The 24,813-nt window shown below is 37.4% G+C and overlaps 1 protein-coding gene across 3 annotated transcripts in view; it reads right to left on the reverse strand.

Annotated features, from left to right (window-relative positions):
- Positions 1 to 2,902: 2,902 nt before the first annotated feature.
- The window catches only part of METTL4 (methyltransferase 4, N6-adenosine), a 29,072-nt gene continuing 7,161 nt past the window's right edge, over positions 2,903 to 24,813 (reverse strand). For all 3 annotated transcript variants that reach the window (XM_073331456.2, XM_073331457.2, XM_073331458.2), the window contains exons 4-9: positions 21,804 to 22,170; positions 20,298 to 20,367; positions 18,186 to 18,360; positions 17,828 to 17,934; positions 16,663 to 16,754; positions 2,903 to 3,978 (exon numbers count right to left, since the gene is read on the reverse strand). In XM_073331456.2, coding sequence (XP_073187557.2) covers positions 3,809 to 3,978; positions 16,663 to 16,754; positions 17,828 to 17,934; positions 18,186 to 18,360; positions 20,298 to 20,367; positions 21,804 to 22,170 — 981 coding nt within the window. In that variant the 3' untranslated portion in view covers positions 2,903 to 3,808. The remainder of the gene's footprint in view (positions 3,979 to 16,662; positions 16,755 to 17,827; positions 17,935 to 18,185; positions 18,361 to 20,297; positions 20,368 to 21,803; positions 22,171 to 24,813) is intronic.

Consider the following 24,813-nt stretch of genomic DNA (forward strand, 5'->3'; position numbering starts at 1 on the left):
AAATTCAGGTGTAAAATAGTAAGTAGTCTTAAATGATGTGTTAAGGTTGATGAACACAATACCAAGAGCATATTTGCAGCTGTCATCCTTGTATCTCCTGAATCATCACAATGTCTTGGAAGCAATTTTTCATAGCTTGTTCTTTACTGTCCTTGCCATTTACACAGACTGAAAACTTATGGAAAGAGAAAAGCACATTAGACTGCTACTTCACTTCTAATGTTTTATCTTCTCATAACAGAAGCTTTGTAGTGTTAGTGGATAATTTCAAAAAGGAGCTCATATCACAATCAACACGTAGAAATATAACTATTCCAGAAAGTATCCTAACAGTATAAAATATTTGTATTTATTAGATTTTAAAAATAAGTAAAGGTCATATGATAATTTGACATTTCCAAATCATACTCAACCCTTCAGCTTGATAAATTCTAAATATGAAGATAGCTTTAAATGACTTAATATTGCCTTTATGAGCTAATATTTTAATGTAATTATATAATTCTCTAAGGATCTTAAGCATTGAGCTTATGCAATTCTTCGTCCAATAAACCTTCATATTTTGATAAAAGGATATGCCAATTTAAAAATCTCACTTGTGTCTGAAAATGACCTACCGGACTTCTAAAGACCTAATATTGCAAAAAGTGAAAATTAGAAACACTGAAGAATATTTTTCTATGTTTTGTTCATTAAAGAGCACTCTGCATAAAGTCAATGTTCCTTGTTGCTGCGTTAAGAGACCCCACACAAACAACAAGAAAGAGGAAAACCTTTTAAAAATAGGAAAAAGATGACAAAACAGAATTTGTCAGGAAAACTAAGGGGCACACATAATACATAGGCAACTGCTGTGTATCACACTGATCTGAATTAAACTCATATTATCTTGTGCTCCTTTATGTATTTCCAACTGTTCTGTCATTTTATGCCTAGGTTGCAAGGTCTTTGGGCCAGGGATTGTCTTTTTATTCCATGTTTGTACAGGCCCTGGCACAATAGGTCGGGGTTCCTTTCGCTATGACCACAATACATAGTAAGTACCTGTAATTTTTTTTTTTAAGAGATTAACTAGATTTCAGGCGGACAGGGGTCCACTTAAGTTCATTTGATTTTACTCTGCCCTGAATTTTCAATGTGCATCAGATATTTGTATGGACAACACAAATGGCATTATAGAAAGATTTGGCAGCTGGTAAGAGGCAGATGGAAACTTTTTGCAGCCAGGAAAGTGTTGGAAACAGTTTGGGATTATGGGACAGACATAATAGCTGGCTATTTCTGCTAAAATAATCACTGACAATATCAGTGTCATTAGGTTTCAGAGTTAACTGTTCATTGAAAAAATGAGGGCAACTCATACCTTGTTAATGCCATTGTTTTAGATTGGCTGCAGACTCAGAGGACAATACATCTGTTTACATAGCTTCATGTTTGGAAGTATTTCTCCACAGCCATAAGGACCAGGAATGTAGTAGTTTTTTAAATAAATTTTTGACTCTGCCACATAAGACCTGATCATGGATAAGTCACTTAAGCCTAATCTTTCAACTTTTGGCAGACCTGGTTTTCAAAGATGAGTTCCTGGTGCATCTGCTGAGTTTAACAGGAACTCTGGATCCTCATCTTCTAAAGATCAGGTCCCAACTCTCTTCAGATGGAACCCTGAAACTGAGACACCTAAAACTAGTTGACATTTTAAAAATGAAGGTGCCAACTCTATGTAGGTGGACTGTGGCACCCATGTGGACTCCACAGGTTTCAGTAGTGTCCCTGCTGGCCCAGAGCTCTGCCTGCCTGGAGCCAATAGGAGGATTAGGCCCTCAGACTGTAATCTCTATGGGTGAAAAATGTGCTGTGTCTACAAGAGGTGCAGCACAAAACTCAACCTCTGTGGGACCTATGGTGGCTTTACGCTACTTCTGACTTCTCCATATTCTGGACTGCTATGGCACCCAGAATAACTCATACAGCCCTGGAAGACAGCCTAAGTTATAGCAACCGGTAGCCAGCTGCCTATGGGTGGTAGCAGCACCTCAAATCCCCAAAATACTAAGTGCTGTAGCCCTTCCCCCAACACACCCTTCTCCCTGCTAACTCCATGGCACCACACCCCTTGCTGGCACTTGCAGTAGAGGCTTTTTAGAGCTGCACAAGTGTTAAACAAAGCCCAGAATAAGTCACACAGTCCTGGCATTGTGAAGCTTATGTAATTACATGTTTATAAAAAAGTGTAGTGAGATCCTCAGTTTGGGAGCTGCTCTAGACGTTCTGAGTTTTATATGGTATTTATTTTCCTCTTGCAGTCCTTGACATTCAACTATCTTAAAACCATATTCTACACTTACTCTGTAAGCAAAGCTTCCATGATATCAATAAAAGTTTTGCATAAACATTTTTCCCCTTTATGATTGTTCTGTGTTAGTTTTTTAACTACGAGTTTAGCTTCCTAAAGGAAGCCTAAACAAACCCAGGGAAAATGTAATATATACACCCAGACATATTAAAAGCTAATTATATATATATATATATATATATATAGTACATACTTAGCTTTTCCCCCCTTACACTTTGGACAATTCAAAAACCCATAACTGTTATTTAATACTATAGCCAACAGGAGGTTTTTGCCCACTGGTAGGATTATAACAGCTTGCACTTCATTGTTGAAATATTTGTGTACATTTTTTGTTTTGAAAATGACCTATCTAGCATAAAAACAACCATTATTTCAGCTTTGCTAATTCTACTGCCCAAATAAAGAAAAAAAAAAGTGAAACTGAACCACAATATAAACTATAACAGAGAAATTGAAAACCCGTGCATAATACACTGACAAAACAAATTAAATTTAAAAAATTTGTGTTAAAGTTACAAAAGAGAGAACTTGTAAACATCAGGCTTTGGTTAAAAACAATCAAAAGTTTATTTAATTTGAGGTGTATGATTTATTTTGCTTTTTGTTATCAATAATGGCAATGTATCTTCTGAAGGATCTCTTTGCCTCTAATGTTGCATACAAATAGCAATGTTTCATTAAACAGTTATCTTTTTCATAGTAAAACCTAAGGGAAGCAAAGGACATATGCAGTATATCATTCTAAAAATAATTTAATTATTGCAGAAACAGTTATCAGTTCAAAAGAAAAGATATAAAACTTTAAATAAATATTTTTCAAGAACATTACAAGAAAGAGGAGCTAAAAAAAGTAAGTCAGGTATAAATTGAAACATGAAGCATAGCTCAGTTTTTAAAATGTTTTCAAGAATGAGGAAACAGTTTATAAAATATTTATATTCTGCTAAACTTTTGCAATATATATATGCCTTAATATGCAGAATTTGTAAGATATTGAGACCATACTCAAAGTATTAACAGCATTTAAAAAAAGATGGAATTGTTGACTCTTTTAAAAGTGTAATTTTTAGAAATATAGACTATGTACCAGTCAACGTACCTTCTTCTCAGCGGATAGAAGGGCACATGACTATGTGGTAAGATATGCTGTATTTATACTTATTTACTTCAGTTTCCCTTGTTTTCTGATTTGTCACAGATCCAAAGTAGTATTTTCTTTCAGAAAATCAATCTGATTCAAAAGCATGTATTTCAAGTGATCTGCCCTGCTTCTCAAGGGGAATCAAAATACAGGAACACCTTGTGAAACCGAAGACACCACCATAATCTAATCAGAAGGCTAAGCACTATGAGGATTGCAATTTAAGTGTCTGTTTCATTTACATTGCCTTCTGAGTGCACCCCTCATAATAAAATCGTGTTCTAGAACTATGGGGAGTGGGGCAGTTTTCAAGTTAAGCTAAAAGATCCTACTTCATTTTCGTTGTGCAGAGCAATGAAATAATCAATGTGTTGGAATTTAAGAACCTCATTTCCCCAACTGGTCCAACCAGGTTGCAGGCAGCGAGCAAACAACTCCAAACATTCCGCATCAGGTTTGATATATTCTGTCAGAATCTCTGTGCAAAAGAAAAAAAAAAGAAACAGATGATGATGAAAAAGGAGAGAAAAAAAATCAATTTCCTCTGAGCTGTTGGGAGATGAAAAAAGGAATGTTGCATTAAAAAAAAAAAAAAAAGGACAGCAAATTAATTTCAAGGATTTCATCAACCAGCTTGACTATTTATAGTCAGAAAGTCATTTGAAATAAGTGCCCTTGAGATTTTGAACAATACTGTCAAAGCCTTCAATAGCCCTGATTTATTGGTTTTCATTTGGAGTCAGGGAATGAGGATTTCACTGCCTACACTGGTGACTTTTCAATTTTTCAATATTGTCATCGTAACATCTCCTGAGTACTGACTTGACTCTCTTTTTAAATACATGGACATTCAAAAAAAATATATATAGTTTTCCTTCTTAAAGAGCAATTGCTTCTGATTATTTATTAGGGCTGCAGTACCCCCCACCTTTCGCAACACAAAAAGGATAAAGCAATTCGTGATGATATCCTATAAAAAGGTGAAGGAGAAACACCAGTTCAAGCATCTAGGAGGTAGTTAATACAGAGACTTCTTCATAAAACTAGAACCATTCTATCCTGGAAGCATTAGGAGAAAGATCTATTAAAGTGTTCTTTCCTTTAGTGATACAAATATAATCATATTTCTCCTACAATTTAGTATTTTTTAAATGTTTAAATCTAAATAAATAGATATTTTCTGTTAAAATACCAATTACTTCACTGATTATGAGGAATATTTGGTAAGGGGGGGGCAGGTAAGGTATCTTGATTGGTTGATTTTATCTGAAAGGTATTATTTCAAATATTTCTTACATTTTTGAATGGGGTACTTGTCAGACAGATCAATATAGCTTGCTGCTGGGTCAAAGGGATTCTTAATTGTTATGTTTCAGGGAGAAGGTTTAAAAGTACAAAAAAAAGCTTACTAAGTAAAAGGTTTTAAAAAGTGACACAGTATGTAGGAGTGGGAAAGCCTGAAAAATACCTCTAGAACAAAAATATGTCCCAGCAATGTAATTTTTACGTCTAACTATGACTAACTACAGAATTGAAAAAACTCCCCCTTTCTCAACTTTCCTCGAGAACTCATTCAGAATTTTCACTATTCCTCATGAAACATGAGGTATAGAAAACAGTTCATTATTATATCAGGCATTTTGTTACCTGAACTGATCTCTCCCTCTCACTATCATTTCAGAAAGCAGAAACACATCTAATCAGCATACATCAGAGAAAGGGTGGGAACATTTATGGCTAGAATCCATTGTTTGATTTTCAGGTCAGAGTTGCCCATCAAAGAATTACACTGTTCTATCTCATCTGTTCAAACGCACATCATGAAATGCTCCTGCTGCTGGAAGATGAATATTCTCCCAAAGATCTACTGTGTGGCAATCTTCCCACATGCTTTTTCTACCCAAACATTTTCCCTCCTCTGAAACCTGAAACCCACTTTAAACTCATTCTAATATTGTATTTTAAAAGTTTTTTTCCCCGTTAAAGTTTCCATACTTCTCACATTTTGGTACAAGAACAGGGCATGTAAACCTGCCCCAACTCTTTTAAAAACAAAAAAAACAAAAATTCTGTAGATGACTTATTCACATTGGGTTTTTTTGCCACATAATACTGCTATTACTAATAATCTCATATCGGAAAATCTATTCCTTTTAATAAGCAGGCTAGAAAACCTAATCCAATCTAACATTTGCATAAGCGTCTGGCAGGTTTAGAACAGAATGTGCATTCTGACACCAAGCCTGCTACACTGAACAGTGCTTTTTGATCTCACAAGAATTTCCCTCCCTCCACCTAATTAGACAGTTAGATAGTACTCCTTGAAAAATGTGCCTGTACCATTTTGCAAAGCCATCACCTAACAAAACAAAAAACAAAAAAAGTAAAACCTGTCATTCTTTTCCATGCTTTCTTTAGTTAAGGATTGTTTGTGTACGGATATGCTGCCAGTATTTTAACAAACATCTCCCAAAAAATCTATTCCCCCAATCTAAGAAAGCCCATCTACTAGGGTATGTGCCCTTCCAAAAGAGGGAAACTCTAAAGCCCCACGCTGTCAATAAATTTGCCCTGGGAAGAATTCTGCTCTTTTGACTTCAACAGGGACCAGCGCATGCAGCGCTTATTGAAACATCAGCTCTTTAGTTTCTTTTCCCCATTTAGAAATAAAACCCACTTTTCATAACCAAAAAATCCAAATAAAGGAGACAATACCATTTGACCAACAAGGTTTTATTAAATATACATTTTGGAGAGGGAGAGGGAGAGGGAGTGTGTGTGTGTGTAAAAATGAGAGAGAGAGAGAGAGAATGAATGAATATTGTTGCCGCAACAGGAAGTCCAGCGGCACTAGTATTACTAATTATTGAGCATCAAAACTTCCATCTTCTGAAAATAATTTTAAAATACCTACTATCTGACACAGCACAAGGGAGAAATTACTTCCGATAGGGATTACTTAGCTGTAACTAGAGGTGTGACACCAACCTTTCCCTCAATTTTGGTGACAGAATTTAACCAGGGGTTCCTAGGAGTCTCTCCCACTTTCCCTTCCCCTACAGCCCCTAAAGATCCCACTCTAGTACATGATGACTGTGTGCACAGATGCAGCTAGATTATATTTACAATAATTCAAGCTATCACAATATAATTTTTCATAGCTTGGATTGGGTATTTACATAATCACATCAGGAAGTAACCTTCAGTGCAATGAAAATTAGCATATATAGAGGGCAATAACATGGCCATATTTTGTTGGTATAAAATCTAATGCCGCCAGTTTACTTGACCATTAACTTATAGCTTAAAATAGAATGTTATAATAGTATCTTTGTTAGGGTCTTATGGCCTTCCTACCTTCACAAGTATATGTTAACATACACTTGGGGACTGATCTTCAGACATTAAGCAAAACTTTAAGTTTTTCAACTAAGTAAGGACTGAAGGGTCAGGCCTTTGATACCAAAAGATAAAAAATATTATTTTCTCTAACGGCCACACATTAAAAATACTTTTACTTTTTCAGTTCTATTCACGATAAACACAAATGTCACTGAAAATCAATATTATTTTAACTTAAAAAGCCACTATCAACTTGCACATTTTGGGCCAAGTGTATTTTAGAACAACATTTATTTTAAATAAGAATTCAAAGAAAGGGTCGGTTTTTAAACAAGCAACCATTCCCCTGTAGTGTTTGAAACTCAAATACTGAAGTAGTAGGAACCTAGATAGGAAATGGTCTATATAAATGCAAGTGAAAAAACTTCATTGATTCATGGTCTGAAATGTAACCATAAAACAAACAGTGAAAGGAAATCAAATGACTGAAATTCTCTCATGTTTAGTAATATATTAGGAATATTGTTCACAACATGTGGGCCAGATTATCTGTGCAGACTGATTTGTGCTTAGCACAGGACCAGAGAAGGGTGGCGAGGAAGTGTTGGAGGTTGGGCAAAGGTGGCATTATGCCACCTAGCCTTTGTCTAAGCCTCCAGTTGGCTGAGTTCCAATTTATGCCTGGCTGCCAACAGCCCCACAGACTATTGCACAGCACGGTACCACATGGGACATAAGGACTCCCTGTACATGCCTTCTTTAATTCCCTCTGAGACATGTCTCTACAACATGGCTCAAGGGGCACAGAGCTGCTACAGGAAGCAGGTTTTCTCTGGGCTTCCAACTGTTTTGCTCTGCTAGAGCAGGGTAAAGTGGCTGGGGCAGACCCAAGAATAAGGCCCAGGATTTTTAAGTGGGCTGTCTTTTCATAATTAATAGCTTCTTTACAAACTGAGGAAGAAATATGAAATCTCAAGAGCCAGTATATGAACCCGTACAGAACAGTTTAAAAAAAAAATCACATTATTTGAAATTCAATATTGCTCAGTGTCCTCCATGTAAGAGAGCCACCCTTTATGTATCCTAGCAGCAACAATGAATTGGACTAGAAGGAAAACCTGCTGTTATTTGAATCAAAATCATAAGTGATAAAATTTCATTTTAAAGTATTTGCATAAAGCAGTTTAAGTACATTTATAATGACATATTAAAGCCGTGAGCACTAAACACAGAACATGTATCACCAGAAACCCCTACAGTCATGATTTCATAGTTAAATGCACTGCAGGAACCTGAATGTCTGCTTTTGATGGCTTGCTTTAATTTGCATCTTCCTCTTCCCCCAGAGAAATAAATTGTTATAATCAGTCATTAAATGGCTACATATGTACCAACATAAAACTTTACAATAGTAACAAGAAATCAAGTGCCAGACAGTAGCAATAAACACTAATATTTTTGGCTTTGTTGCTACTTAAACAAAAACACAAAGAATGTGTGTGTGAGTCATCAAGTTTCCTTCTCCCCATCCCCAAACTTCAGCTTCTGTTCATGTTGTTCTAAATAATCTAGGAATGTGGATCAGCTGCTCTCTACTGGCAAATCTAGAATACTGCCTTTGAAAAAACCAAAAAAACCCAAAAAAAACGCAACCACCACCCTGTGTAATACCACTACTAAGAGCATTTGCAACATCTTTAGACAGAAGCAACACCTTTACTCTTTAATTTTTGCTGTTCTAAGAGTAACCTTTACTTATTGAAAATATACATGTACATTAGAAAAAAAAGTGTAAATCACTGGCCAGATGATCTGTACTCAGTGGCAAATTTCTTCTTTCAGCAATAAAAATGAATAAAGTACAACAGGCATGCAGCAATTCTCCAAAAGAATTTTGGCATGTAATGTACACACATCTACATCAGATATTATGTGAAAGTTTATTTTATGTACCTTTATAGGAATATGATGTGGAGCTGTCAAGTGGTGCAGTAAGGCTGAAGGACACAGTGAAGCAATGGTATCCAAAATGAGTGTGTCTTTTTTTTGCAGTTCTGGAAACACTACAATATGACTGACTATAGTTTTTACTGTTCATGTTAATGTCAACACCTTAATGTGGTGTTTATTGGTCAAAACTACCAAACATCAATGTATTAAAGTATTTTTAATGGTTTTGCATGGGCAAATATTTTTTCCAGCAACGATTAAGCTATTTCGCACCTGGCAAAAATGGCAAATATCAACATTTTGCAATGTACTAACGTGAAATGTTTTCACATCACATTCTTCATTGTCAAAGTATCTCATGAGTGATATTTTCAGTTGAAATTTGCTAAACTGATCAGTCTCACACTGAAGATTGTGCACTAGTAACAGTAGATCGTGTGCCTATAGTTTGTACTACATAGTGGGCAGATATAAATGTACATGACTTTTTAACATAATACTTCTCCATTTGTCAGCTTTTGTACATACAACGTAGCCTCTAGTCTGCCTGGTAGACTGTTTTAATTTGTAATTGCCTATTCATGCAGTACTAACCTTTGAAATACACTAGAAACTAGCTTTTTAATTCAGTGGCACACATGCACAAGTGAGTGTTAGTGATCATAATACACAGCTTCATATTATGAAAATGCAAAAGCTATGAGAGAAAGCAGCGGCCTAATGAAATAGTGAAGACAAAGTCCACAAACAAGTCCTTGCCTCTAAACTGCAGATAAAGAGCATCATACAAGAGTCTCGACTGAAAACAGCAGATGCTGAAGTATAAATGGAAAGATCTCTGTAAGGTGCATTTGATTTTCATGGGACATGTAGCTTCTTCAGCCCTGTCAAGAAATTTGCCATCAAAACATATGCTGACATGATGAAAAAGACCAAATTTAAGTCTGGCAAGGGAAGGACAATCACAGCAGCTATCTGTCTTGAAACTGTTTTCTGCAGAGCCCAATCCTTAGCAAGATACAGAGAGGATGTTTCAATACCAGCTATTCTTAGTCTCCCATGGGTACCTGAGCCTATGTCCCTCTTACATGCTGATGTAACAATAAGAAGCACAGACAAAGCTGAATTAGGGAATCTGAAGGAATCCATGAGCTAAGAGCATGCAACAAAGAAATGACAGTGTATAGCAAAGACGCCATGGCTGTCATACAAATAATGGCTGGACACAAATTCCACACATTTGATGAACTGGCTCCTGAGTACTTCAGGCAGGTCCTAAAAGCTAATTCTATACCTGAAGTCTTTGACAGAAAACTGCAGAAAGACAGCATCAGACAGGATCTAAGGTTAGATGCAAGAAATACCAGGTGACTGGTGGACACTACATGCTTCCATGGAAAGAGTTTTTAAACATGGCATCCAAGAAGCAGTCACTTGTAAAATTTCTCTGTGAATATACAGTTCAAAATGCACCTGAGTGTGTAGGAGCACGCCAGCACAAACACTCCTTCTTGCTCGATGCATTTTCAATAATGAAGTAACAAAGTCCATCACCACTAAGTGTGTTGAAGTCCAATGGCAGGTCTACACTACGGGAGAAAGTCGATCTAAGCTACACAATTTGAGCTACACTTGCAGCATAACTCAAGTCAATAGAGTTTACATTTACTTACAGCGGGGTCAACGCTACGCATTGTCGACGGGAGATGTTCTCCCGTCGACTCCCCTTATTCTTCTCGTTCCAGTGGAGTACCAGAGTTGACAGGAGAGCGATCTACAGTCAACTTAGCGGGTCTTCACTAAACCTGCTAAACTGACCCTTATTGGGTCGATAGCCGCAGTATCAATCCACTGGTAAGTGAAGACAAGCCCCAACACTTGAACAGTACTCAAAAGGAAGTGGACACAAAGATGCTTCTGCACGCTTGTATGTGCCAGAGTGGCTTTTGGGTTTCTTGTGTGTCAAAGGAACTATAACAATTCGGTCATCTGACACACATGATTTGGATGTGCTGTTCACTACTTTCCAAAAATGGAATATGCAGATAACATGTGGCCTAACACAGGCACCACTACAAGCACAACTAACAAGCATTGTTTCATACTTGTGAAAACAATTTGTGGCACACTCACTCCTGACTTCTGCAACATACCTCTTGCTATACATGCATTAAGAGATAGAACGGTCTCATCCCTATTTGGTACTGGGGGGGAAAAAATCTGTGTTTAAATGTTGTCAAAACAAAGGGAGCTTACCACTTCAGAGATCTTGCCAAATTGGGAGAGTCTGACAGACAAGCTTCAATTTCTGGAGCAAAGCAGTACTCTATGACCAGAGCAAAAAAAGAAAACCCACAGAGACCTGAATTGTTTGCACCTCAATCTATTCATCAAAAAAGACAAGTCACTGGCCAAATTCCCCTCACATGAGGACAGTTTTGAATAGCATGTCAAAAGAGAATCTTGCCAAACAAAGATTTGGATGTCTTTGCATATAGGTAAACCAGATATTGGATCACCATTGCAACATATATGGAAAAATGTGTATGATCTACTTCCTATATTCTTCACGGGACCAATGGCATCTCAGCTCCTGCAAGGCCTTTTTTGTGCCTGTACCAGTAGGCATTGCTCTACAGTTAACTGCGTCTATAGTCAGAACAATCTTTACTTCATAGAACTGCGTACATGCCAAGGCAAGGAAGACCGTGGTAACGCACACTCTCAATAGAGATCAGGAAGATGATGATAATTATGTTGACTAGAAATGTCACCAGTCATGTTTCAATGATACCAGTACAAAATGTATTAGATTTTGTTTTACACTTTAGATTGTTGTTGTGATGCTTTAAAGTCACAAAGAAATCCAATTTTGTGTCTTGAAATAATACATAGTGCAATTACACTAACAAACAAAGGCAAATATTTCAAAGTGGTCATTTTAGTGTGTTGATAGTGTCACTATTTATTCCTGTTTCTATTCCACTTGACAGCTCTACATCATCTCTCATCTTAAAGTAGACATAATAAGCTTTCAAAATGACGTATGTGTGCACGCACATAGTGAGGGTACATTAAGTCTACCAAATCGTGGTGCCTACCACTCGCCTACAATGGCGTTAGTACCAGATATTTGAGTGACAAGCAAGAAGCACACAAATGAAAGATGAATTCTAATCATATTTACTTGACTATAATTAATTTTGCCAAATCCCTGGCTTTAAATACTTTTGCTAATCCACAAAGTACAATATTTTGTTTTTAAGCCAGTTTCAGACCTGAATTCATATACACGAATTCACTAGTGTCATTTCTATAGTTTGTATCAGACACATACAGTATGAAGGAACTACTCTAGTACAGGATTCCTGTACTAATCTATACATAATAGTGTCACCATTCTGTGCAGTGTGGATATAAGGCACTAATGCAGTGGTTCTCAAACTTTTGTACTGGTGAGCCCTTTCACACAGCAAGCTTCTTGAGTGCGGCCCCCTTCCCTTATTAATTAAACAAAAAAACACAAATTTTTATATTAAAAACTATTATAAATGCTGGAGATAAAGTAGAATTTGGGGGTGGAGGCTGAGAGCTCACAACCCCCCATGTAATAACCTCACGACCTCCCTGAGGGGTCACAACTCCCAGTCTGAGAACTCCTGCACTAAGGGAAATCAGACATTTTGAGATGCAAGATCACCAGTGACCTAAGTCACTTCTGTCAGAATTGGATGGCAGTCTCCCTAGTACCTGACCAATGTCCAACACGGATGCGAGATAGTTGGCTGAAGTTCAATCCAAATAAGAAACTGATAGGTAGGGAGAAGCCTCTGGAGGGTCTGGTAGTGGTGGGGGTTGCAGCTGTTCCCTTGGGGGTTCTGTCTGCTCCCCCGATTCCCACATCACCCATTTCAAGATTGCCCACTCTCCCTCCACAATACTAGGGGCTTTGTGCATCCATTTTCCCATGCCAGGGTCTCTGCCCCCCATTTCCCCTTCAGCACTGTCTGTCTTCCCTCCATCCCCCACCCCTCCAAGCAGGATCTCCCATTCTCAGCACAAGGCCAGGGGCTCTGTTCCCCTATTCCTCTCTTCCCCCACTATATGGGTCCTGTTCCAACCCATTCCTCCTATGCCACAGGCTATGTGACTCCCCTCCCACAAATCATACTCACAGAATCATAACAATGTCAGGCTGGAAGGGACCTCGAGAGGCCAAGTCCAGCCCCCTGCACTGAGGCAGGAGCAAGTAAATCTAGACCATCCCTGACAGGTTTTTGTCCATCCTGTTCTTAACCTCCAACCTCCCTTGGATACCTATTCCAGAGTTTAACTACTCTTAGAGTTAGAAAATAGTTCCTAAAAATCTAACCTAAATCTCCTCTACTTCAGATTAAGTCCATTACTTCTTGTCTGACCTTCGATGGACATGGAGATCAATTGATCACCATCTTCTTTATACCAGCCCCTTAACATATTTGAAGAAGACTTTTTTAACCTTTCATCTTTAGCCAGCTTTTCTATACGATTTGCTATTTTTGTCACTCTCCTCTAGACTATGTCCAAAGTACCTTTTTCCCCCAGGATTGAAAGGGAGGGGAGCACTTCTGCCTCCCTCCCCACCACAGAGCAGGAGTTGTGGAGGCAGGACACTAGAAGGGAGAAATGAAGGCTTCTTCTCTCCCTCTGTCTGCCCCTACTGGCTGAGCATCTATAACACAGCTTTCATCAGGAAGAGAAATTATTTCTCTTCTGTCTGTCTGGAAGATAAATCAGTCAGGGTGTCAACCACATTAAATTCTATTGGGAGGATGAGCAGGGGTTATGCTGGAAGGCATTAAGGGTACCATCAACAAGTTGCAAAAAGAAAAGGAGTACTTGTGGCACCTTAGAGACTAATCAATTTATTTGACCATAAGTTTTCGTGAGCTACAGCTCACTTCATCGGATGCTCAAATAAATTGGTTAGTCTCTAAGGTGCCACAAGTACTCCTTTTCTTTTTGCGAATACAGACTAACACGGCTGTTACTCTGAAACCCATCAACAAGTTGTTTGAACTGCAGACAAAGTGCAGAGGTACATGAAACTGTGGCTGCACTGAACAGATGACAGCAACTCCATATATTCCCCATTTCCCCCCTGATCAATAGGATTCTGCCCACTGATAACTAGATCACTTCCTGAAATTTTGGAATTGATCTAATGCACCATTCAAAAGTTATCACATTACATACACTCAACTCGACTGCATTTCTGTTTGTCTGTAAAGCCTTTCCAAGCTTGGCCAGTAAAGTCTTAAGAGGTCTGAGCCCCAGCTGCCTCAGTGACCACGAATCTTGCAATCATATAGATCAGTCCAGGCACTCCCGTTAATCAACCAGAAAGATTTAAATTCTACGGCTTATTGCAGGACATTGCTGATAGATGGTCAAGGATTCAAGCTTGATTATATTTCAGATTACTAAATTGTGCCCAATTACTTGTCTCCAGACACATGTATATTAACACCCACTACTAACAAAACAAAAAAAACCCCAAAAATAAACACTTCAAAAACTCCCTCTCAGACAAGAGTGAAAAGGAGTTGAGACTAGTACCCTGTCCACAGACAACTCTGCTCCTCAGACACAATGCAACTTTCTACCATGAGAGTAAATCTTGTCAGTGCAGGAGACAGAGCTTCTTGGGGGTTGGACCAAGAATGTGGAACAAATTCCCACAGGAACCAAGAATCACCTCCAATCTCATCACCTTCTACTCCAAGTGCAAGGCACACTTCTTCAACCTGACTTCTACACCAGAAATACATAGCATTATATGCATATGATTTTTAAACCTACAATAACCAACACTACATTGCACACACAATTTCCCCCCTTGGGAGAGGATGAACTGAAGAACGAACCACACATGACAAATGTTAGTCATGTCATTTAATGGACCACTGGAAGGCGCTCAGATACTACAGTTATGAGGTCAGTATAATTACCTATATAGAAGAGTAATCAAACTAGGATTTTGTCAGAAGTGCGTATGGAGAGAAGTGTGGGCTACATTAAAGTTGAAAGACTTCTACTTTGCACACCCTGTCATCAAGCTCTCACACATTTAAATCCAGTAATTTAACTCAAACTGATCTCATTTATGGTAGTTCAAGGTGAGAGACGCAGTCTCTTCAACAGCCAAGACCCAAACCAGTTAGAGCTTTATAAAAATCAGTCAGTGACTGGATTTACACCCAAAACCTAATATGGATTCGGTGCAGTGGCCAGAGAACAAGTCTAACAGGTTCCCTGTGGTTACTCGCACCTTCTGCAGATGGAACATGAAGAGTCTTCAAGTATAGCATATTTCAATGATACAATCCATAAGTTCATAGATTCCAAGGCCAGAAGGGCCACTGTGATCACCCACTGTAGTAATATAGGTCAACATTAGATTTGGGTGAACCACAGTTTTAAATTAAGTTGGGATATTAGCATGAGCAATGGGCTCAAAGCATGTGACCAAAAAGAATGAGTTCATGTGAAAGAAGGGTTGTGTTAAACTTGTAGTGACCCTTCAAAATATCAGTGTTATCTTAAAGTATGGGCTGAAGTAAGAGAAATAAAACACAGTTAATTGGATACCAAGTGCAGTAAGTAATTTGCTATATAAGAAACTGCTTCATCTGGCCTTAACTGAGGTCTGATAATTGGCAATGTCATTGCTTGTTTGTTAAAAAGAGAATAAAGTCAACTCTTAAAGCGTTCATGGCTAATACCTGTCTGACCAAGTTGAAGCCAACCAATATGGGTCTAAGCACTCCTGGAGTTTAGCCTATTTATAAGTATCTTGATCAAATGCTTAGAAGTGTTTTGTTATTGTTTGGATGTACTAAATTGCTTATTATTTAGGCAGGTTTAGAGCAATTATAAATAGCATTTGGCCTTTAGTTTTACCCGGCATAAATAATAATACTTCCAAAACACTTAGTCTGACCTCCTGTATAACACAGGCCACAGAACTTCCAAAAAATAAATTCCTAGAGCATATCTTTTTGAAAACATCCAATCTTGATTTGAAAATTCATCATTGATCCGCCAGAGCCCCAGTTTGCAGACCCCCTTGGCACTGTGTACAGGTCAAGAGATTCTTCAGACCTAGCATGAGCAAGGGCTTGGATGGGAGGCACCTATAGTCTAACTGATTGGCTGGAGATCAACCCCTGTAATGTATAATGGTTATTGGTAATTAATATGGGTATGGTCTACTTGCTGTCAATTACTGTCATTTTGTTAAAAGTTATTTTAATTAAATCTGTGGTTTTAAAAAGATATACAACATACCCAAGGTTTTGTGCTATATGTGCATATTCTGTGTATGAAAAAATAAATAAATCTCTTCCACAATTAGGTGTCCCAGAAAGAAAAGACTGGTAGTTTTAATTAAGTAAGCAATAACCAGTCTATTTTATGTATTCCCAGCCAGGGAAATGCTGCTCACCACACAAAGGAAAGAACTCAGGTCATCTGGAACTATTTCATACAGAATGCAGGAACAGAGCAATTTTGAAGTAGTTATAAAACTAGAAAACAAATGCAAAAAAAAATTTTTTTTAAATTTAAGACCTCTGTCCAAAAATTTCAAACAGAGATGCCCAAACTTCGGTGCCTAACACCCATATTTAAGGAACTAAATGTGGCAGGATTTTCAGAGATGTTGAACACTTGTCATTCCTATTGACCGCATTTGCTTGACATCTCTGAAAATCAGGCCACTTATTTGGCATCTATATATGGATTTAGGTGCCTAACTTCAGACATTCAAGTTTAAAAAATCTTGGTCTATACAAACACTATATTGTAGAGAGGTGTTCAAAGAACATACCAGTAAGAGGAGGTTTGTGTGAATGAAGAGTGCAGGGTACGCTGACAATTAATTTGTGGTCTGGAATTGGAAGTACTTCCACGTCTGATTTCCTGTTGTATAAAATCAGAAGAAAATAAATGAGATTTCTCAATCAATACTGTGATACAGGTACGCGTTTTCATGGGGTTTTGTCCCAAATGGGATATAAAAACTACAGAATACTCATTCACTATCAGACTTCACCGCAAGCCTTGGGGAAGCTAAATATCTAAATGTTGAGTATATTTGTTTTCCTGAAAGCTAAAGGTCAGTTTATGACATTTCAGAGGCTTTGAAGAAAATATAGGTAATAAAGGGATAAAACAAGAGGGGGAAAAAATCCAAACTAATCAATAGCTCTGTCACTTTTCAACCGCAGAATATCACTGACTTTAACCAAAAGAACCCAAACCACACCCCTACATTATGTGCATACACAAATACATACACACTGGCGCTCTGCTATGGTGAGGAATGCACAGCACAACCCCACCCACTTGTTCCTCCTGATTGGGGCCACCTGTTCATTTGACTGGTCCCCCAGTGAGAGAGAGAACAGACAAAGGACTGCTCTAACTTCTGATGGCAGTCAACAGCCCCAGGCAGGTAGGACTGCAGCTGAGAAGTGCCAGCAAGGGGAAGCCATGTCCCCTTTCCCAGAGCCATGCGCCATACACTGGCAGCTGGGAGAGACAAGAGCTGCTTTGGTCACTCTGTGCCACTGGAGAATTCCCCTTTCACTGAGATGATGCTCCCAAGGGTGACTGTGCCAACTTTAGGAGCAGTATGCACCAGGTGAGGGGCAAAAAGTGACTGGTATGGCATAGATACATGCCTTAGTGTACAGGTACAGTATCACAAGTGTAATTTGTAGAGTCAAAATGACTAAGAACTTAAAAACTGGATTGTAACACATCACAAATCCCACTGATGATTACACCTGGTGATATTCTGAACAAAAAAAGAGCTCTCAACCTTGCTTATAGCTGTTTCCATCGCTTCACACTGACTAAACAGAGATTCTAGGCTCCAGAGTGACACATAGTGACAACCCTGAAAGCTTATTATATAGCTTATATAAGAATGACAAATGCAAAAAGAACAACCACTTAGAAAAATACTTACTAAAAATAGTCTCTCCTACCTTAATGGAAAATCTATTATTCCTTGAACTCTCCCCAACACAAGGACTTCATAGGGTTTCTTGTGGGAAGAATCTAATGGAAATACAAATTCTCCAGATCTGGTAATCTGACAAAAAGAAATGAGAAATAAATTTTGCATGTGACTTGGTATACAACAGGTATATGTTTTTCTGTTAGTAATTATTAATCTCTTTCCCCACCTCCCCAAAATGAAGATATAAAATTTCTGCCTCCCAGTGAAAAAGTAATGACCTTTAAATACAAAAAACACTAAGGGACAGAAAAATTACAGAAATATGCAGAAAAGCACCACGTTGCATGCCCCACCCACCAAAAGCAAACAGATTCAGAACTTACTTTCACCCAGTGCCACTCAGCAAGAGTCTTCACAGACCAATGAGGATAAAGTTCATCCCTAACAAAACGCAGGTGCTTCTGTCTATTGGTCACCCATGTGACCACAAGACAATTTGGAGCAGCTAGCGATGGTATGGGAATTTGCTTGATTTGCCAGGAAGACAAGTGGTTGTATCTGTACCTCAGTATATTTCAGAAAGTGTATTAGCAAATACAAAACTAGTATAAAAAACAACAGTGAAAGGCGCTATATAAAGCCCCAACTCTGACATTCTTCTTTAAGAAACATTTCCTGAATATAAATAAAACCCCACAGTTAAATAAACTTAAATATGAGTCAAGAGTGACATCCAGTGGCCAAATATGTTGGATGCTTTTGAAAAAACCCCACACATATGGATTATATATATAAAAATTACAACCTATATATATCTAAATATTTCTCCCATTCCCAAAATAGATCAGCTCTGTAAGAATTCTACTTTTGAAAAAGGCTGAGTTCCAGTCTTAATTTTGATAAAGATTACTGCTTTTAATCCAATACTCTTATTTGTACACCAGAATAAACTATTTGATGACACGATAGTTTCTGTTTATATTGTAGTTTCCACTCAAGTCAATACCATTCACTCTCGAATAAGAAATCTCCCATCTGAATGAAAAGCAAATGGAGTAACCTACAAGCGCAACAGTAAGACTGTTACAGTAATCCAGGAGTTCATACTTGTTACTGGGTTGGTGAAATCTAATTATAGAACATATTGCCAGTTTGGGGCGTCTGCCATGAGGTTAGCACTCATGGTTGTGAGCCACTCCAGACAACGTGACATTACATACAATTTTTTTTTCTTTTAAAAAGAGAGTAGCTCCTGTTTCCCTCCATTTCCCAATGCCGCACAACCTTAACTGACTACACCAACATGTCTTACTGACAGACATACTTCACTTTAAAAGTCTGTAATGTGTTACTACCATTTAAGAACACTTGAAGAGAGTTAATGTTGTGCATATGAGTGTGATTTTCAGGATTGCATTGGTATGTATTGTCTGTGGCTGAATGCTAAAGCAGTTTATTTCAGAAGAGGCGACTGGAACTCTATTTGGATTTTATGATTAAGAGGCAAAGCATGGGGTGTGGATATTAATGATTTAAGTAACAAATTATTTAAAAAAAAATTGCAGACAGGATAGAATTGAAGTTAAGTATTTCCTGAGTTGGCAATTTTTTTGGTCTGGGTTTCAAAATTAAAAACACCAGACTAATCCTGTGACATTAGAAGTCTGAATTTTTTTTTAATTGCAAGCTTCCAGAACTACAGGAGAGAAACTATATCAATATTCACTTTGGAAAGTTATAGGTCCAAATTCTCCACCATTTTCACCACTTCTACATGGTGGTGAGTCTATGTAACAAACTGAGTCCTGGTGGAATAAAATGTATGTAGCTCACTTAAGAAATAGGGCCATAAATTCTAATGTAATGACTTTGCAAACTAGAGTTCTCAGCAGCTGACCTCATTATGCCTGAGAATTTCAGTACTGTATTATTAAATTTTCTACTTCTACCAATCAAGCAGAAAATCAAACCCAAAACAAAAAAATTCTGAAGTTTCTAAATTAGGCCCCAGTCCCGCAAACACTTATGTAATGCACTTAACTTTGAAATCAACAGTAGTACTCAGGGTAATAAAACTGAGCACATGCGTAAGTATTTGCAGGATTGGGGTTTTGCTATAAAATTGGCTTGAAGCTCTCCTGGAAAGTAATTTAAGTGCCAATACTGTCAACTCTTTGGCACATGAAGCATTTGACTAGTCTCAATGAAATCCATGAGATTACTCACATGCTTCAAGTTAGGCAGATGTCAAAAAAAGTGTTTGATAACTGCTAGCTTAGGCCCCGATCTTGCAGTGTGTTGGATTGTATTACCATATAATCAACTGTATCTGTGTGGAGGTAAAAAACCAAAAATAAAACACATAATCAGAACTTTGCAGGAACACTGCAACAGCACATGAACAAAATCAAATGTGGGGTTTGGTGGGGTTTTTTTTTTTGTTTTTAAATAACAGTATATATATATATATATATATAAATTTACAAAAAAGTTACCGGTTACTTCTTTTAACAGACTTGTTCTGCCATGGTGGATCTATCACAATTACATCATATTTATTCTTATCTAGAAAGAAAGTAAAATTGAAAGACTAGTTTTAAAACAAAAGCTAAAATTGTTCCCCAAAGTTTAAGCAACCTAATTACAAAGACCAGAAGACTAGACTGTGCAGAAGAGGGGCGATATTCTATTTTGCTTTCAAAAATAACTAAAATGCTTCTAACTACTTTAACTTACTACTCTATAATTATCATTTTGAGGACACTGTGTCAGACTAAGATATTTTTCTGTTTTGATGGGTCACTGGGTCAGCTATTAATGATTTTTAAATGGCTGATCAGTTAGAGCTATGGTTTTAGGCCACACTCAGATTCTGCTATGTTTTGTCACGTTGACTACTTATGTATTAATGTTTCAGCTATTATCCTGCCAGTACTGTAACCACCACTTTAATGGTCATAAGAGAAAAAAACCCTTAAAATTCTTTATCTAAATTCAGATTTCTTTCTGACAGAATTTGGCTTAGATTACAATTTTATTCAGTTAAAAATACTGAATGAGATACCCAGTGTATTTAAAAGGCACAAACTTTAATTATTCACTGTGGAAGAGTATGTGTAAAGAATGATGAAACAACCCATCATTCTAAGTTTTTAAGAACAGATTAGACCAGGCATGGGCAAACTATGGCCAGTGAGCCTTGTATGGGCTTTCAGACCTTTCAGTCCAGACCTCGAGCTCCCAGTGATCCTGCCCCACTCCGATGCTCCAGCCGGGGAGTGGAATCCTGAGTTTTCTCCACGCCATGACTTCCAGAAGCAGCAACATGTCCCCCCACTCCAGCTCCTACACGTAGGGGCAGCCAAAGGGCTCTTGCATGTCTTTATCAAAATATGGGTGATTTCTTTTTAATTTTAAGATGGAATATTGGAGAGTGGAAAATAAAAGTAACTATCAAGTCACAGCTTATTGGTTACAGCCTAAGTAATTTATTCTTTTGGTAATACACATGAAGGAATTAATGCTGGGGGGAAAAAATTCTCTCTCTTCTTAAATACCTTGTCATATTGTAGTTATAAATTATTCAAATGAGTAAACAGCACATTCATTTAATGGATTATTGGGGGAAGCACAGAAATAAAGTGCTTAGCTAATTAAAGCAGCATTAGTCTGTTGAGTTTCACACAATACACTGCAGATGAGATTTTCAAAGGAGCCTAAGGGATTTAGAAACCTCTCAGAAAGTTGGGTAACTAACTCCCATATGCATCTTTGAAAATCCCAGCCAATCTGCATGAAGAATAGCTCATTCTCAAACTTCCAATGGTAGCAGCTTGCTAATGTGTTCCCTACTACCAATACTTCAATCCATATTGAAGTCTAATGTCAAGATGATTACTTGAGAAGGGGCTCTGTGGCTTAACAGACAACATATTCCAACAGTGAGCAGATTGATGGGCTACTGACAAAAAGAGAAAATTTTAAGGAGTAAAGATACTTACAATTCATAAGTGGTTGCATGCAGGAAATATCAGATAAAAGGAAACTGCTTTTTGGCGGCACCAGGTACTTCTGCCCCATTAAATTTATTATCTTTGCATAGTCTGTATCGTTCTCTGTAACGCATGAAAGCAGATCCTGCTCTGGAATGGATGTTTCCTCATCTATAATTTGTGCAGATCTGTGGTCATTCTCATTCAGAGAAGGAAAATGTTTTGCCATTTCACATAATTCAGCCATCCCACAGCCAACATGTCCTGTAACAACATTCTTGATACTACTCTGTTTTGCAGAAATGGGGTGAAGAAAACCACTTTTGAGTCCTTCTTCGATTAAACACCTGGTTCCTTCCAATATCAGCCCCCTAATCTGTACAGTAATAAGAGATACAAAGCAGAGGGAAAGGATCTTTGAAACGTCTGGTTGATATCTCTGGAGAATTAAACAGAAATTTCATACATATTTGCTACACTGCAAATCTGCAGATCATCATCAGGACCCGTATTGAGACAAACAAATTTACAATCAGGAAAACTGAGGATGTCAGTATCCAGAAATTTTAATATGGTATCTTTCCAGAACCTTAAACTCACTTTAAACACAACAGGTTTTATGCATTAAACTAAGAATGATTAAAAAAAAAAAAGTTAGTGAGTCAAATTATTATAACTTGTTTTTAGTGACCATCTAAACGACACCCTCTTAGGCCCTGATCCTGGAAGTCATTCATGCAGGCAGATCCTTGAACTTGCACAGAATCCCAGTGACTTTAATTGAGAATCTGGTTATGCACCTCTCATTGACGATTCCGAGCCTCAAATTACTACCTGCATCCATAATCATCAAGACCCCAATATTTTCAATTACCGTATATACTCGTTCATTAGCCCATTTGTTTATCAGCCGACCCAAGATGGATAGGTAAAAACAGTAAAAACTGTATGACTCTTTCATAAGTCGACCCTATATTTCAGGGGTTGGCAAATTTTGGCGCCCAGCCTGTCAGAGTAAGCCACTGGTGGGTCGGGACGTTTTGTTTACCTGGAGCGTTCACAGGCACAGAGCCCCTCAGCTCCCTGTGGCTGCTGTTCACCGCTCCCATTGGCTGGGAACGGCAAACCGCGGCCACAGGGAACTGAGGTGCTCTATGCCTGCAGATGCTCCAGGTAAACAAAACAAAAATGTATTAGATATTCAATTCAACGATTTCACAGAGTTTAAAATCATCAAATTTTGGTGTAGACTGTTTATAAGCCGACCCCCGCTCTTTGAGTCACATTTTTACCAAAAATATTTGGCTTCTGAACGAGTATATACGGTATAAACCAAAGAATACTGTCCATTTATCAGTGTTGCCAACTATCATGAATCTTACAATATTTATTATTGTTTTTAAAGCCCCCAGCTCCTGGAATCATGAGATTGTGTGGGAATCTTAACTTTTAAGTAAATTTCTAGCCTTTATGGTTACAATGAACTTTTAAAGGATCAAACATGAGAAGGCAAATAACAAGAACCCCATATTTATTATTTTTAAAGTCTCACGAGTAAGCCAATCTGAATATTTTTGAATACTTGGGGTTGGCAATATTGGAATATAATTATAGTCTTAGCATACACACATTCAGGAATACCAATGAATGAACAAGGGGTTCCTAAAAAAAAAAACCAAACAAAAAAAACACCTTAAAAAAATGCAGTTGCTCTGTTCCTACAACAGCTATGAATAAATGTTAAAACAATTTGAACTTACTTATCCTATGGAGAGGAACAACCTGGGGAGGTTAGCTTTTACTGCTCTAAATGCAAAGTTTAATTTTCTAATGGTTTAAAAAGAGGCTAGTAGAGATGACTAGTGTTTCATTAATGGCTACTGTTTGATTACACCTTCATTAAAAAAAAACCCCAAAGTTGTGCACATAGCTAGTATCGGCAACCAAGAGATTTTATCACTTGTCCGTCTTTCTCACTCCCTCATGCACTGTTTTTATTTTGCCCCAATTTTGCAAAGTGCTAAGCTCACATTTAACTTCACAAACAGTGATCTCATTGGATTCAGTTCATGAGGTATGTGCATAAGTCTTTTCAGAATCAGGGTCTTAAACTGTAAGCAATTTGGAGCAATGCATTTGTATAGCACCTAGCATACTGAACCCCTAATCGGACTCAGACCCCTGGATCACATTATATTATAAATAATTTTAAGTTTAAAGCATTTTGAGATCTGTAGATAGGTGATGTTACCTGCATAAACAGATCACAAAGTTTGGTTGAGTATACAATGGGGATCCTATACATATATTGTGATGTAATATAAAAATTATGTATCTTAATATTTTAAAATACAATTTCAAGAGAAAAATAAAAATATAGTGATTATCACCAATTTCAGGAGAAAGGAATGCAAATACACCTCTCAACTGAGGAAAGTATTACTATTCAGGAAACACATAAGCATGTGCATAAGTGCTTTCCTGAATTGATGCCTTAAAAATCTATTGCTTTATGCATCTGGCTTATATTTTTTTTTTTAATTATGTCACATGAAAGCGCCAATGTTTAACCACAGAATCAGTGTATACTTGTTACAAACATAATCTAAAAAAACATGTATTTCTAGTAACGTGATCATGTATAAGAAATATGTCACAACGGTGTTAATGAATCCATCTGACACCAAATATTAATGTCTTCACCCCATCAAAACTGTGTTTGATAATTCTTTCAATATATTTTATCTACTTTTAAAAACTACACAAACTAATGTTCTACAACACTGATTTTTTTTTGTTAGTAATAAATTTTGACAGTCTATATGTGATATAGATCTTGTTTGCAATCAAACAGAACTGAGGAAACTACCATTTATATAACATTTTCTTGCTTTTTACAATCAAATTTTTCCATGAATTAGATTCAGTGTTGGATAGAACACAAATCATCACTTTACTGTGCATTTCTACTCTTATAAATGAAATGTCAAGACTAAAGATTCCTACTCAAAAAAGAAAT

Source organism: Lepidochelys kempii, chromosome 2, assembly GCF_965140285.1.
Source record: "Lepidochelys kempii isolate rLepKem1 chromosome 2, rLepKem1.hap1, whole genome shotgun sequence".
In the NCBI taxonomy this organism is placed as follows: domain Eukaryota; kingdom Metazoa; phylum Chordata; order Testudines; family Cheloniidae; genus Lepidochelys; species Lepidochelys kempii.